General features: G+C 35.3%; 3 protein-coding genes across 4 annotated transcripts; 1 reads left to right on the top strand and 2 right to left on the bottom strand.

Annotated features, from left to right (window-relative positions):
• The first annotated feature begins 328 nt into the window (after window positions 1-328).
• On the top strand, window positions 329-2,312 carry LOC123215927 (probable arabinose 5-phosphate isomerase). The gene is made up of 3 exons (XM_044636237.1): window positions 329-1,176; window positions 1,526-1,749; window positions 2,027-2,312. The coding sequence occupies exons 1-3, from the start codon at window positions 547-549 to the stop codon at window positions 2,181-2,183; spliced, it is 1,011 nt and encodes a 336-aa protein (XP_044492172.1). The 5' UTR covers window positions 329-546; the 3' UTR covers window positions 2,184-2,312.
• Window positions 2,313-2,913: 601 nt separating this feature from the next.
• LOC123217320 (putative lysine-specific demethylase JMJ16) lies at window positions 2,914-9,815 on the bottom strand. Of its 2 annotated transcripts, XM_044638280.1 has the most exons (11): window positions 9,506-9,813; window positions 8,845-9,056; window positions 8,678-8,730; window positions 8,303-8,585; window positions 7,036-7,107; window positions 6,866-6,943; window positions 6,211-6,738; window positions 5,896-6,120; window positions 5,449-5,610; window positions 4,341-4,709; window positions 2,914-4,075 (listed from the first exon to the last, which is right to left on the bottom strand). In XM_044638280.1, the coding sequence occupies exons 4-11, from the start codon at window positions 8,576-8,578 to the stop codon at window positions 3,428-3,430; spliced, it is 2,358 nt and encodes a 785-aa protein (XP_044494215.1). In that variant the 5' UTR covers window positions 8,579-8,585; window positions 8,678-8,730; window positions 8,845-9,056; window positions 9,506-9,813; the 3' UTR covers window positions 2,914-3,427. The 2 variants fall into 2 exon arrangements, with proteins under 2 accessions (XP_044494215.1, XP_044494216.1); XM_044638281.1 differs by lacking the exon at window positions 5,449-5,610 and having other exon boundaries at window positions 9,506-9,815.
• Window positions 9,816-11,805: 1,990 nt separating this feature from the next.
• Window positions 11,806-15,331, bottom strand: LOC123215961 (protein CUP-SHAPED COTYLEDON 3-like). The gene is made up of 3 exons (XM_044636287.1): window positions 14,879-15,331; window positions 12,749-13,014; window positions 11,806-12,429 (listed from the first exon to the last, which is right to left on the bottom strand). Exons 1-3 carry the CDS (start codon window positions 15,051-15,053, stop codon window positions 12,031-12,033), a joined length of 840 nt encoding a protein of 279 aa, XP_044492222.1. The 5' UTR covers window positions 15,054-15,331; the 3' UTR covers window positions 11,806-12,030.
• Window positions 15,332-15,365: the final 34 nt, after the last annotated feature.

The following is a 15,365-nucleotide window of genomic DNA, read 5'->3' on the forward strand; positions in this document are numbered from 1 at the left end:
GTCAGCTCTGTGACCAGTCAGTTTAGATTAATTACGGCTACTTTTGAGACAATTTGGACGTCCAATCGTATTTACACCAAAATTTCTGCTGTTGGGACAAAATGTATTTATGAAGTGTGAAACTCTGAATGTCGCGGTTCTGATGTTCACTGGGCAACACGGCTCTAGACAATCTGTACATTTTTGCCTAAAACTGTTGAACATTATGTTTTGGTCCATGGGCTCAAGCAGTGTTGATAAGTCAGGCCCAATTTGTTACTGATGGATCAAACTCACCAATATTTGACGTGCATCACAAGAATGAAAATGCCTGAAGTGTAACTTTCTTTCCGTCCCATCCCATCCCTCTTTAAAATGAAGCCAGCATATTTAACTCCACACAGAAACCAAATCATGCCGCCGACATGAAAATCGTTTTCTAGTTTCTTCATTCCAACATTTACCGCCAAAATTAACGGCATTTAACAGGCTCTCTTCCTGCCATTCCCGTTAAATATTATTGTCTTCTCCTATGCACTCGCAGATCCGAAACCCAAACAATAAACAATGGGCTCTCTCCCTTCATCTCTAGACTTGGCGTCTCCCAAAATCTCTGAAAAAACCCTCTTAAACCTTTTCAAATCTCAACAAAACCACCTTAACTACTTCTTCCAACACCTTTCCTTGCCTCAAACATTGTCTTTCACCCAAACCCTCCTCAAATGTCGGGGCACAATTTTTTTCACAGGTGTTGGCAAGTCTGGATTCGTCGCCAACAAAATCTCCCAGACATTGATCTCTCTCGGTATCAAGGCCGGTTTTCTCAATCCTGTCGACGCTCTTCATGGCGATATCGGGATCTTAAACGATCAAGATGTTGTGGTTCTCTTTAGTAAGAGTGGAAACACGGAGGAGTTGTTGAAAGTCGTCCCTTGCGCCAAGGCTAAGGGTGCGTATCTGGTGTCGGTGACGTCGGTTGAGGGGAATGCGCTCGCCAGTGTTTGTGATATGAATGTGCATTTGCCGGTTGAGAGGGAGTTGTGTCCGTTTGATTTGGCGCCGGTTACGTCAACGGCTATTCAGATGGTGTTTGGGGACACGGTGGCGATTGCTATGATGGGCGCTAGGAATTTGAGCAAAGAGGAGTATGCAGCTAATCATCCGGCTGGAAGGATCGGAAAAAGCTTGATTTTTAAGGTCAGATTTGGATTAATTTTTTGATCTTTTATGAAGAATTGATATGTTATTGATTGAATATGAATTTGCCATTGTTTTGATATGCAATGTACAAGTTGTTACTATAGATAAACTTTTGGCTTTGGGTAAATTTAGGCCTTGTTCATTTCATTACTCTGTTAATTGTTTAATCTGGGTAGCAGAACATTTGATAGGGAAATTTTACCACAGAAAGTTTGGAAATTGTGTAGGTAACTATCTGTTGATGTTTTAGCCCTCTTGGTTGTGCCTGATCTTAGGTGTTTTCTTATTGGATTGGTAATAACGTGATAGTAATTATTTAGTTGGCTGTGTGTGTTTGGCGGTGCAGGTGAAAGATGTGATGAAGAAGCAGGATGAGCTTCCCGTTTGTAAAGAGGGAGATATGATAATGGATCAGTTGGTGGAACTCACCAGTAAAGGATGTGGGTGTCTGCTTGTTATTGATGAAGATTATCACCTGATTGGGACATTTACCGATGGTGATTTGCGGCGCACTCTCAAAGCTAGTGGAGAAGGCATCTTTAAGCTCACTGTGGGTGAAATGTGTAACAGGTAAATGAAATCACATTTAAAATTCTTTTTTTTTTTTGTTCATTAACTTTGCAAATTTCCTTGTGCACCATAGATTAGATTACATATCAGCCTGAAAATTCTAATGTAGTTTGTATATATCTGAGTAATGGAAGCTTAGAGTTTTTCATCCTAGTGCTCAATAACAATGAGCAATGGTGATCATGAATTAAGTGGGTGGAAACTGGAAGCCTATTTACGCACACACCTGTCCTTGCTATTAATGGAAGCTTACAACCATTTCAATTTTTTTAATCAGGAACCCAAGAACAATTGGCCCAGATGCAATGGCAGTGGAAGCTATGCAGAAGATGGAATCACCACCGTCTCCTGTACAATTTTTGCCTGTGATTAATGACCAAAATTTATTGATTGGAATTGTCACCTTGCATGGATTAGTTTCAGCTGGCCTTTAATTTGTGTAGCTGCCTTGTGTGTATTCTGAATATTAGCTGTAGCATGATTCATTGTTTCTGTTAAAATTTGTAATCGCCCCATTGGTGGGTTCTTCGCACACTTCAATTACTATGTCATTAGTTGAGATGGTATGGTTCGTCGAGTTATGAGAGAACTGATTTTTTCGCTTGAGATGCAAATATGAATTTCACTGTTATGCTATAAATACCAAATTGGATTAAAGAGAAAAAATATTACAATAAAATTAAGTATATACACTTTTGAATACACAACTGATGTGAAGTAATTTAAATTAAAGATAAAATTATATAAAATTATATAATAACATTTCAATTATATATTTAATTGTTTCTTAACAAATATATATATATATATATATATATATATATATATATATATATATAAGCAATACTATATGTATCCACTTTTAAATATACAAATATATATATATTTATATATGTTATTATGTGATTAGATGTTATTTTATTTTTTATTTAAAATTATCAAATTATATAATATCACAAATCAAATATATACTTATTTATATATTCAAAATAAATATATATAGTTTTATTTTTCGAGATTTCACCCGCTTAGGGTGAATTGCTTTCTTTCGTAAGTCTCTAAGATGGTAAGAACGTAAAGAAATTGAAGAGGAAAACAAAGTTTACAAATTAAGAAGGAAACCGTAAGAAAGGCCTACGTTAAGTAATAAAAATGTAATCCAAGTTATCCAAAATATGAAATATATCAGCTACTAGAATATATTTCACCGCTACATAGCGTTGAAGAAGATTACAATCTGTGTATATCACATCTAGGAACAAAAGTAAACTTCTTTAAGTAACAATCATCTAACAATGTGTGCCGTCCAAAAAATTATGCCAACTGAGTTATATGCATTACGCTGCTGTTGCATATTCAGCCTCTGCTTCAGCAAATCTATTCATGTTGGTCAAGTTTTTCTTTTGGCATGAAAATTTTGTTGAATGCACTGTAATGTAAAGCAGGCACACTAATGGCCGTGGTTAGTCAAGCTAAACACCAGTAAGGACCAAATTCTTCTTGGAGCTTTAATATGCTCAGCTTTGGAACTCAAACAGAGTATTTCCATGTTGTGCTCACCAGAAATACCTTTCAAAAGTCAAGATGAAAAAACTTCTGTTTCAGGATGGCCATGAGTATTTGAGATTGAAGCTAGGGATCATGTACTTTTGCCCCAACTGAAAGCAAGATCTTATGTCTACTCAGACTCTGACAATGAGACACTAGAACTGTCTTCTTCAGAAGAAATTTCTAACAACTCCTGTCTTTTTAAAAGGGAGCTATTTTCTACAGTTCTGCTTGAAACAACTGAAGGTTCTGAAGTTTTCTCTTCTTCTTTTGGTCCAAAACTTGAGCAATTTTTTTGAAGTATCCGGGCCTTCATTTCTTCCCTTATGCTAGAAAAGGCCTTCTTCCCAGTGCCATTCAATGTAGCAGCATCTAGGGATTTCTGATGTTTCTGTTTTGATTTTTCCGCTTGTGGGCTTAGGTGTAAACCATCTTTGGACACAGAAGAGTGGAGAGACAGCTTAAGATCATTCCTAGCCCACCTGTAGACTGCATTCAGTTTTCCTTCCAAAGCTTCAACAAGAACATTCAATTCACTGATCTCATAGCGCAACAAAAAAATCTTTTCACTCCAAGCACAAGAACAGAGCAGCTTTACATGATTTAGACATGAATATCTATTGGCAGAACAGGGACAACTCACTGCTGATAGGTGTAAATCGTAGAGACATATGCCGCATGCCCTTTTGCTGGAAACATCAGAGTCTTCATCCATGCTCGTTGATCTTAAATAGGAGCAAAGATACTCTCTTCTGTTGCTTTCTAACTTGATGCGTGACTACAAATGAGAGAAAATGGACATAGAAAGAAGAACAGATAAATAAATGAAAGTAAATTCCTCCACAAAATCACTTAATCAGGCTAAAATGCAGTTGTGTAGAAAAATAAAAGAAAAAAAAGGTAGAAAGAATCTGAAAAAACATGCCTCTACTGCCCTAGTGGGGAAGTGAATTTGACAATCACATCAATAAAGTTAAGGCAAACTAGTTCATACTCAGTTGTGTCACAAACAGGAAGGGAAGACATGAAAGCCAAAGGATTACCTTGAGTGCCTTTGTTAATATCCCATCCTTTCCACAAGCATCCTTCCACATTAAATTTTCTAAGGTTTTCTTACTTAACAGCAAAATTTCCCATTGTGCCTTAACAGCTTCCCTGGCTGCATCCAGTAACAGCTTATCATGGGATATAGATGTCTTTCTCCGCTGTTCTCTATAGAGTTCTACAGCATTCTGACCATGAGGTAACCAATCAATGGGAGCGAAATTTACTGCCTCTGAACAATTGAAGCCACAGTCAAATCCTGAATAATAAGCTCCGGGAAATACCAGAACAAACTCCCCAGGATACTGAATGCAATGATAAACAGGGATACCCTCAGACTTCAAGGCAGAAGGAGAAAGTTTTGTAACCTGTTTCAAATATTTTGAACCACATTACATGAAAGAACTCTTTGATTATATAATAATGTGCAACAATAAAATCTCAAATTTCCTCTTTTTTCTCATACAATAGCTTTAGCAAGTGGCCACTAAAACGATAACCCTTTATGGTAACAATGACAGCTCCTATAGTGAAGCTTAAACATTATTAGCAAAAATTTCACTACAAGATTTTCTGCAGAAGCAGCTTCTTTTTGTGTGAATTCACATACACATGTTTTCACAATAACAATTAACAAATTGTTCAGAGGCTGGAAACAGTGTTATGCTGTAACAAAAGGATCTTCTTTTTTGGCATCTACCAAGTGTCATAAAGGTTATTTAACTTCTTTTTCATTTTTTCCTTAAATTCTCCTTTCCATTATTACAATTTTCTTTGTTTCTATACAAACACAAAGAGGCACACATGGCCCCAAAATCATTGCTTGTGTTTCAAAGTTAATATTTAGTATCCACAAAGTTTTCCTGTTTCTTATGCCAAACAATACTTTCAAGGGTGGAGGAATGTCAGAAATCATACTTTAAAACCTGTTGGAAGCAGAAACAAATATTTAACAGAGTACAAATCATAAGATTTCTCTATGCCCTTGCCTCATTCTAGGGGAAAAGCATGCCAACAAAGTACTAAACATACATCAAATAACACAACTTATTGAACAGAAGCCTTTTTTTCTTACACAAAGTGATAAATAAAGAGGTAACCACTCACCGTCCTATCACAAATCTTAGACTGTTCAAATAACAAATCTCGAACACACTTCTTCCTAGCAGTGTCAAATTTGACAGCATATCTCGCAGAGATACCTTGCCAAATTTTAGGCGCACCCATATGCATATACCAGAGTGAGTATAAACAGTGCTCTTCAACTTTCTGCTTTCCAAATCCATTTGGATGATTAAAAGCAAGAACCAAAAAAATGGAAGGAAATTAAGAACTATGTAGCAATGACTAAAAGATAGGAGGAAAACAAAGAACTATGTGTAAGATGAACCTACAAAAATAATTATTCACAAAGCATAAGAAGTACTTCAAGATCTATAGCAATCACCATAAAGTACTTAGCATGAAGATGATGTAATTGAATGCAGATGTGCAACTAACAAGCAATGGAACCATCAATTTATTCCAGGGCAGAGGCAAATAATTAAATCTTACCCAATAAACTGAAGTAAAGCACATTCCTATCCATAGCCGAGGCACCAATATACCAGAAGTATTGCAGTTATGAGAAGAGAGAAGAGAACCAGGAAGCCTAGGTACGTTATTCAAGTTCCAGCTTGATTTCAAATACTTCTGGTAGTCAGAAGTTTCCAAAGAATTAAATAAATTTGGAAATCCACTGCAAAAATTCCTAGTATCCAGATTATAACCATAAAGCACCTACAACAGAGCACTAGCATGATAAATGAAATACTCAATATTAGAAAGCTTAAAAACTCACTGAACTCATTATATCCTTTCCCTACATACCTCAATTTCCTCAGATGGATTATTGAAAATACGTCTATATTCACCCTCAATGTTTTCCACTGATGGTTCTGATTGCTCTTGAAGCACTGTGGAATTGGGATCCACACTCTTAACTGTATCTTTCAAGCAAAAATACTGTTTCTTGAAATCATCTGCATATTTCTTGAATCTTTCAAGAGTAAATTCTGGACCAGGTTCAGATTCAAAACCCTCAACATTGAAGCATCCAACTTCATCTGAGAGCATGCCACATTCATTACCAACCCCACGCCCTAAACAAGCACTCAAGATCCTTCCCCTTTTGCAGTTCACATTTTGATCAATCTTAGCTGTTTCACTCTGCAAATACTGATTTTGAATCTTATCAATCCGTTGAATTTGAGTGACAAACGTAGAGCTACTCCATACATTTTTTTCCTTTAAAGGGCATGGTGGCTTCCAAGAAGGAGGTGGAACAATACGACATATTCCATATTGTTCTGATTTGAGACGTATGCTAGCGATATACTTAAGTGTATCACTAAATTCCTGCATATAAAATTCAAGCTCCTTCAACAAGTATGAATGCACACAGAACGCTCTAACATCAAACAGAAACGGAAGCAGAGCCACTATACTGTTCAAAATTCACTTATTACAGTTACAAAAGAGAGACCTCATCAGTTGGGTGAAAGATAGGAGCCTCTTCAAGTACATCTGTCTTAGCATCTTCAGGACACCACCTTGCTGTCACCTGTTTCAAAATTTAATTAAAAGTTCCATGAACACCAAAGCCTAAGAGAGAACTGTTGTGGAACGTACTGAAATTTAAATCTCATATAATACCTTCAGACAATCATCACAATCTGGGCAACCACGGGTAACACCTTTTGGAAGACAAGCTTTTGAAGGGAGTTCCTGTCCAAAAAAATATTACATAATAATTAAAACTTTAAGCAAACATAGAAAAAATAAACTAACCCAGTTATATATAGGGCTGGATTCGAGCCGAGCCAGCTCAAGCTCGAGCTCGGCTCGGCTCGGCTCGGTTAGAGCCCGAAACGAGCCAGGCTCTGCTCGGCTCGATCGAGCTCGAGCTGGCTTGGGTTGGCTCGGTAATTTTTTTATTTTATTTTTTATACAAAACGACGTCGTTTTGATCCATATATATATACAAAACGGTGCCGTTTTGATATGAAAAACGAGCCGAACCGAGCCATAAACGAGCCGAACCGAAAACGAGCCGAACTCGAGCCGAGCCGAGTTCAGCTCGAGTCGAGCTCGAGCCGAACTCGAGCAGGCTATAAAAAAACCGAGCCGAGCCCGAGCTGGGCTCAGCTCGAATCCAGCCCTAGTTATATATGTAATTATCCTCAAAGCCGTCCATCAGTTTAGCGAAAAAACAGGAGATTTTCCCTCTCATAGAAGTTTTTCAATTTCAAGGTTGCATAAGGACTAGACTAACTTATAAAATACCAAATATCTGAATACCTTAGTTAAATGTTTTAACCATATTAAATAAACTCATAAGTTTTGATCCATTCTATAGATAAAAATGATAAACTTAATATAATTTTCATCCAAACCACTATTTCTTCCATCAAATCATTCATTTCATGATTGCAACCCAACCCTAACCCAAAGAGTAACAATCTAGCAAAAAGAGGACAGCTAAACAAAACCCTCCATTGACATTTCTACCATTTAGAATATCTACAAATAAATGATTGGCTGCCAAAAACAAATAAATCAAGAAAGATCAGAGTATTTTTTATTGATGTAGTCCTTGGTCTTCTATTTTAGCACATCTCTCACTGATCTCATGATTAAACTTATTGAAGTGCCTCAATCTACAAGCCAAACCTTTCTTCTCTTCTCATTCATATCTCAACAACTTAATTTCCATGTATTTATGACGACAATACAACTTTGTAACATACTATGTGAAAGCATGTTTGCTCAGTTCTATGGATATGTGCATGTACATCAACTTCTCCAACCCCCTACCCCAGCCAATCAAACCTTAACTCACCTACACAGACCAAGTGTCATCTACATGATAAAATTAACAGTTTATAAATAGAGAACTCCCCATAAGGAAAAGATATCTAACCTTAACAGGTTGCCCAGACTCAGATCCCACTCGATTCAGATTGTTCTGTTCATAAAGTATCCAGGGCCTACTGCCACTAGATCTCTTTAGTATGGCATCATCAACTGTGCCAGAAACAGTGTTTGTCTGCTCTGAATTTTTGAATGTATCATGTGATTCCTCACAATTTTTTACCTTCTTCAGTAGGAAGGATGTACGAGACGTGAAACCTGGTGGAACTGTAAGTGTGTCCAAATCTTCATTTTTGGAACGTTTTTTTACACGTTTTGTCACCATTAGCAATCTGAAAAGAAGATTGACATTATTACTATAGATAGAAAATTATAGTATATGAACACATTAAAAAATAGAGTAGATTCCAAGTGTCAATCTCACTTTGGCAATTGCTTAACAGTTCACACTTCACACCGACCTAAAGCCGTAAGCATCTGCAACAAGTGAACAACAGAAGATAATGCATGAAAAAAAGCTTATAAAGATTAGGGATGCCAACCCAAATGGGTTAAGTTAACAGGACTTCTGTTCTCAGCTCTGAAACTTACCTACGCACAGTTTAGAAATATATATATAAATTGAATGTTTCTTCTGCCTGTCTGCTGTTTCTTCACTCAGCGGTTTCTAAACAAGGATGCATATCAACATCTGACGTGGTTTTCTATTTTGCATATTTCTTTAAGTTCTGTTCGCAGAGCTTAAAATATACAATGAGACAGCTATATTGATCTCCAGCTAACAATTAGAAACCAGGGCTTTTCTGCAAGAAGCAAACCACATTAACGGGTAATGGCACCCAAATGGCTGATGTAACGGAAAGAAATGAAACTTGGAAGCATTTAACCACTACTCAAAATGAATATTCCTCTAGGCATATTCTTTGGCGAATGGACACTTCTTATATATCGCATTGCAAATCGAATTAGTACAAAGTTCCTTATCAAATTTTGCAACATAACAGTGACATCATTACAACTAAAATTCCGTGTTTCAGCATAAAGGAAAAAAAAAAGATTAACATCTTCTCTTCATAAAAAAAAAGAAAAAAATTAGTAAAACCCAGAACAAAGGCTCAAACGGCAAAAATAGAAAAAAAACCATGAAATTCAAATTCAAATTAAAAAAAAAAAACAGAGACTCTATAACACTAATCATAGACTACACAAAGATAGTGTATAAGAATCCAAAATGTACATAAAATTCACTTACCAAAGATAAAAGATCGACGAAATACTTGAGCCAATACTTGTTGCGTAGTATACAGAATTTGTCAAGCCACAGATTGATTGGACGGTATTTGAGTCGGAGGCCGGGAGTCGGGAATCGGGAGTCTCAGTTCCAGGCGGGCCTCAGTTTGAATTTACGATTAAACCCTTCGCGCGTAATGCCTATTGCCTAAAATGTACTGGCTTGTCTAAAGGTTGAGAGAATTCGAATACTTCACAGTTCTCACTGGTTGATCCATCTTCCTTCCAGGGTTCTTAATTGGATCGGATATAATATATCATAAATTAGGGTATTTAATTAATTAAATTACTCAGTCTAGAAGATTATAATATTTTAACCTACTGTAATACTTGTTTCTAAACTGTTACCCTTTGAAGAAAATATAACTGCGAAAATAAAATACAAACTGTAAAATCTTGTTCATACGTCTCATTCATTGACCATGCCCTTTCATAATCATCGCTCATCTTTTTTTTCACAAAACATAGAAAAACGAAGAATGACAAAATGTAAAAAAAGATTTACGCACATTGTTTTCTCTATTTATTTTTCTTTTTTTCTTAGCGCAACTATGATGACGTAATATGTAATCTCTCTTAACAAAAATTAAAAATTGTAAAGGAATTTATAAAACATTTTCTAAAAACTTTACTTGTTATATTGAGTAAACTAGATTGAAGTAGAGATTTGATGTCATGATTACGTGAGTGACATAAACTCTCGTAATTTCTTGTGTCATGCACATAAAACATGAGTGAACTATCATAACACTCTATCATGATCGTGTGTGTGAAGGATTTTATAAGTATTCTCTCACAATAGCTCTTGTGAAAACATATCACATACTCATAAAAAAAACATATATTTTTCGGTGTTCATAAAATTGTTAACTCTTGAGATTAGGGCCCACAAATATGACTACATAACAATAAAACTAGGTGTATAAATAATATATATAACTTTATGCACAAATAATAACATATTATCATGTGATCGAGTATTATTTTATCTTTAATTTAAATTACTCAATCATATGGTGACATTTATTATTTGTATATAAAATTATACACATAACATTATTCAACTACATAAACAAGTCTCTCATAAAACTTAAATGCATTGAATGCTCTAGACAACATGTTAAATGCATACAACCACCTCATCTCATGCATAAAACTGGATATGCTTTCATATATCAGTAAACAAAAATAAATTGATTGAAGCAAATTTCTACAATGTAATTTCTAATAAAATCCAATAATTCTATACATAAGGTTGTAAAACACTGTAATTGAATTGTTGAGATTTTAGATAAACATGACTGTGCAATCTGAAGAAGAGATTGATTTGATGCAGCAACCCTTTCAATCAACTATCGATTTATGAACTGATCTTCTTGTCCGATAACCCACATAACAAAATTGCGATGACTATAAATGGTCACATGATTGCTTTTATATGCTTTCGAAATGGGACTTAACTCTTTTATAATAAATTAATTAGCCCTCCCATTAAAGGCCCAAAAATTTACGACAACCCACACTTTTTATTTAAATTAGAAAGTCTAATATGAAGTGTAATTTTGGAGTATATATTTACCTGATTTTATTTTAATAAAATAAAAATATAATCAACATGTGCTCACATAAAAAGTTCAATACCATCATGTGTTCATGTTCAAGCTCAAAACAATATTCTCATTACTTAAGATGTAATACAATTAAATATTTATCTCATAATTTGAATTTAACATTTTTCGTTACTTAAATTCATATTTTTTATATAAGATTTTAAGTAAGAGCTTCCGAGATATTAAAAATGGCAGCTAAGGTTTGGAGATTTTTGGGTACTTGTTGAAAGGCTAAAGATAAGGGTAAAAATGTACATTAAATTAATTTCATTTATTCCTAAAAAGTGAAAATATAGTCATTTTAATTAATAATTCTTTCTTATATTATTTTCCTAGTAACTATATGAACAAACTCAATAATCTATTCCCATATGATATTCTTTCTTATATACCTAAGACTAATATTATATACATAATTTTTATATATAATTTTGTGTATAAATAATGATATGTTATCGTATAATTGAATAATTAAAAATTAAAGATTAAACAATATATAATCATATAATGAAATATCGTTATTTATATATATAATATTATTATATATTTAATTCATGCAAATCTAATATTTCCTTGATGGGTATTCTAAAGGTACCAATTATTGCTCCCATAAAAGTAGTAGGAGAGAAATAAAAAGGTGATAATAACAACATAGAACAGAATAAGATTCATGATTTATACATACTTTGACTGTTTTTCTACTTATAGGTAAAATGATATAAACCCTAAATATATACACAACCACGTGCAATCTTCTAATCAACATCCCATATCATCAAACATCACTTCTGTCTTTCAAAATACTAAACAACTTAATTGAATAGACCACCATCGATAAATTAGTAATATTTTCTGGTGTAAGGTTGGATGCTCTTGTTCATAGGAGAACCATATTATTATCCATATCAAATCTCATATCCTCCAGGTTTGAAGTCACCCCATGATCTCCCAAGCTGTTTCCTTGCAGCTCCATGTCCCATATGAACCCATACTCATCATCATTATGTCCACCTTTGGACCCGATTTCAGAGATGTGACCGGTGTTCTTCTCTTGCGAAAATTGCAGAAGATTTAGCATAGAATTAGTTTGACAGTGGCTTTGATAGAAAGGAGTTGGCTGATATCCATAAGGCATATTGGTTCTGTCAGTTGCAGGAGATACAGCTGAATTTAAACAGGGAGCATTTGCTGTGGTATCGAAAATAAATTCTGGGCTGAGTTTGTTGCTATTCTCCCCCCTGCTCTTGTGAAAAACTCTACACAGCACCCAGTCCTCCTGTGCTCAAAGAATTTAACGTACAAAAATAATCAGCACACAAGAAGACACAAGTGAACAAGCACAAAAAGGAGTTTTATCATTACACTTAGGTGGAGGAAATTAACTGGACAGCAGCCAGGCCTGGGGCCAGCCACTCACTTTCCTTCCAATTAATTTGCCTTTTGGATGATTAATTCAGATTTTTTCAGGTGGCAACACATGGCAAGTGGATTTGCACTGCAGATGATGGTAATCCATGTCTAGCAACATCATCACTATCTCTGTCTCTAAGGTTTCTATAGAATAATCATGATAATAGTTAAAAAAGTAAACCGACCTTAGGGGGCATATGTGGGGTCTCCAACCGAAATTCATGCATAATCCATCCCGTTTTGATTCCATGGGGTGCTCGGTTTTTGTAGAATACCAACGTCTTCCTCATTCCTACCAGCTCACGTGTCGCCGGATCAAACACTGTTCGATCTTTTCCGGTGGCTTTCCAGTATCCAGAGGTCGTCGCACGATTTGTTCGAAACCCAGTTGCATATTTTCGGTCCCGGAAGCTAAAGAAGTACCACTCAGTTGCATTCAGCTTTGCCACCTCTAAAGTGATAAAAAAATAAATAATATTATTTCCATTAAAACAGTATATGCATAATGATAGCAGCAAGTTAAAATTTGGTATGGTTATGTAACTTTGCTTTCACTCTACTTGAGAAGATCAAACTAAGATTTGCTATGTCATCTTATGAGTTATGTTGAAGAAAACTGAGTTAAAATGATTTGGGTACTAAAAATAATCAAAGGGAAGTTTAACTTTTCAGTGGGCGCCCAGGTTTAATCAGATGCATGCTCTTCAGTAAAAAGGGTACCGCTTTGAATTTACTCATGGGGAGGTAGTGAGGAATGACGCCATGACTTAATAGTGTGAGAAAGCTTCTACCCCTTGTGATTTTGATTAGTTGCCACAGTTGTACAATTATGTCTGGGCAGTCACTGATGAATATGATGAGCATAGAATTGACAGACAGGAAAGAGATGCTCCAGGTAATTATAAGTGCTTTTACAAAGAAGAAGTGGCCCAATTACTTGAACCACAAGACAAATTCTCCTTCAGTTCATAGAAAGACTTGCGTTTACAAGAATCATCTATAATTTACTATTAGGCGCGTTCAAACGCCACGTCTTCTCACCATTATCACCTAAATATCCAATAATGTTTAAAACTCTGAAAAATAAATAAATAAGAAAGGTACTTTCGAATTGAAAATCTCTAATAACTTTAGTAAAGCAATTACCATGTGCTTGCTCGTAAAAACTTTTCCCATCGTGATATAGTGACCCATGTTTACTTGAACAGCAAGCTATGTTCGGTGATGATTCCTATCACCGTTTACAGAGCGAGCTATATTTCAATAGGCTTGAAAGACTATGTCATTTAAGTTTAATTTATATATAAAATCTAATAGTCATAAATGGATTCACACCTACACTGCTTGGATCTTTTTACTGGTGATGGCAACCCACATAAAGTTCTTCTAAACGGGGCTATTAACCTTAGCTAGTTTAATTATAGAAAAACAAGCTTCCTTGTGGGTTTGACTGTGTTTCTGGGTATAAGATATAAGAGAGGGGAGAGATATAATATATTGAAAGAAAAGGGAATTACCTATGAATGAATATGTTGGGCACCGTAATCCGGAATTACAGTAAAAGTAAATAAGAAGGATAAACATTATCAACAACATTATCAACTACGTTGATAATATATATGAATATGATGTTATACTATTGTCAGAGGTCATCAAAGACATTATTCCTTATCCCTTTTTTCCTGGCTATTTGGTTTCTATGGCTAGTCATTTACCATTGAACCAAAAGCTGCGAATATTCCCATCATATTTGAAGGGAGCAAAGGGATAATAACTTTGAGGGGTGTCTGTCTTGGTATATTAGGCCTGAATATTGGTTAGAAACTGAAAACTTAAAATCTAATCGCATTTGGGCATTCTCTCTCTCTCTCTCTCTGTCTCTCTCCTTCTCTCTGTACAAATATATTAGGAAAAGGGGATGACAGAACTGTTCTATCTAAACTAAACATTCTTGTGGAAGGGTGTCACTGAAGCAAGTTTGGCACTAACATCAATTCAGATGAGTGAATGAATGACATGTCGTACTGAAAGAATCAATCCTCTTTCTATATCTCATTCTCTCTCAAATGGGAAACATGCATGTTTGTAAGTACAAGTTAGCCATCTAGATCCATCATCCACAACCATGTCTGTTTGCCTAATATTCCATCAGGTAATGTCCTCCGTATGCTTTAAAATAGATACTAAACCACCGAAAAAACATATTCAAAATTGATTAACTTTTCAAAATCCGTGACCCAGAAAGATAAAAAGAAGAATATTCATAAATTATCACACGCAGAGAATAATCAAGTTAATTAATAAGAAAAACTTACCCGGGAGCTGCCATGGCTCACACGTATGCAAGTCAATCTCCACCAAAGTTCCCTTCAGAACATCCTCATTTGCAATCTTTTTGTAGAGATAATGGCAAACCAGCTCCTCATCACTAGGATAAAACCTGAACCCAGGAGGCAGTGTAGCTCCAATGTCTCTCAGACCCATGTTCATAAACTGTTCGGAAGTTGCAGGACAAGACAAGAAAGAAAACTAAAAATTATTGGTTTCGAGAGGAGAGAAGTAACACAGATGATCTAAAAAGAAGATAAGGAATATGAGACTTGAAATATAACATGGAAGAAGAGTGTGTGTATATATATATATATAAAGGATAGGATGACGAGTGCCTTTGCGCGTTAGAATTTCTTATAATATAGTAGCAAAGGCCATGCTTGTGTAACCTGTTAGTTATAGTAGGAAGCTTCAAGAAAAACCAAAATTACAAGAAATCTGTCTGCCGCAATAACAAATGGACAAACATCC

The sequence above is a fragment of the Mangifera indica genome, chromosome 5, assembly GCF_011075055.1.
Source record: "Mangifera indica cultivar Alphonso chromosome 5, CATAS_Mindica_2.1, whole genome shotgun sequence".
In the NCBI taxonomy this organism is placed as follows: Eukaryota; Viridiplantae; Streptophyta; class Magnoliopsida; order Sapindales; family Anacardiaceae; genus Mangifera; species Mangifera indica.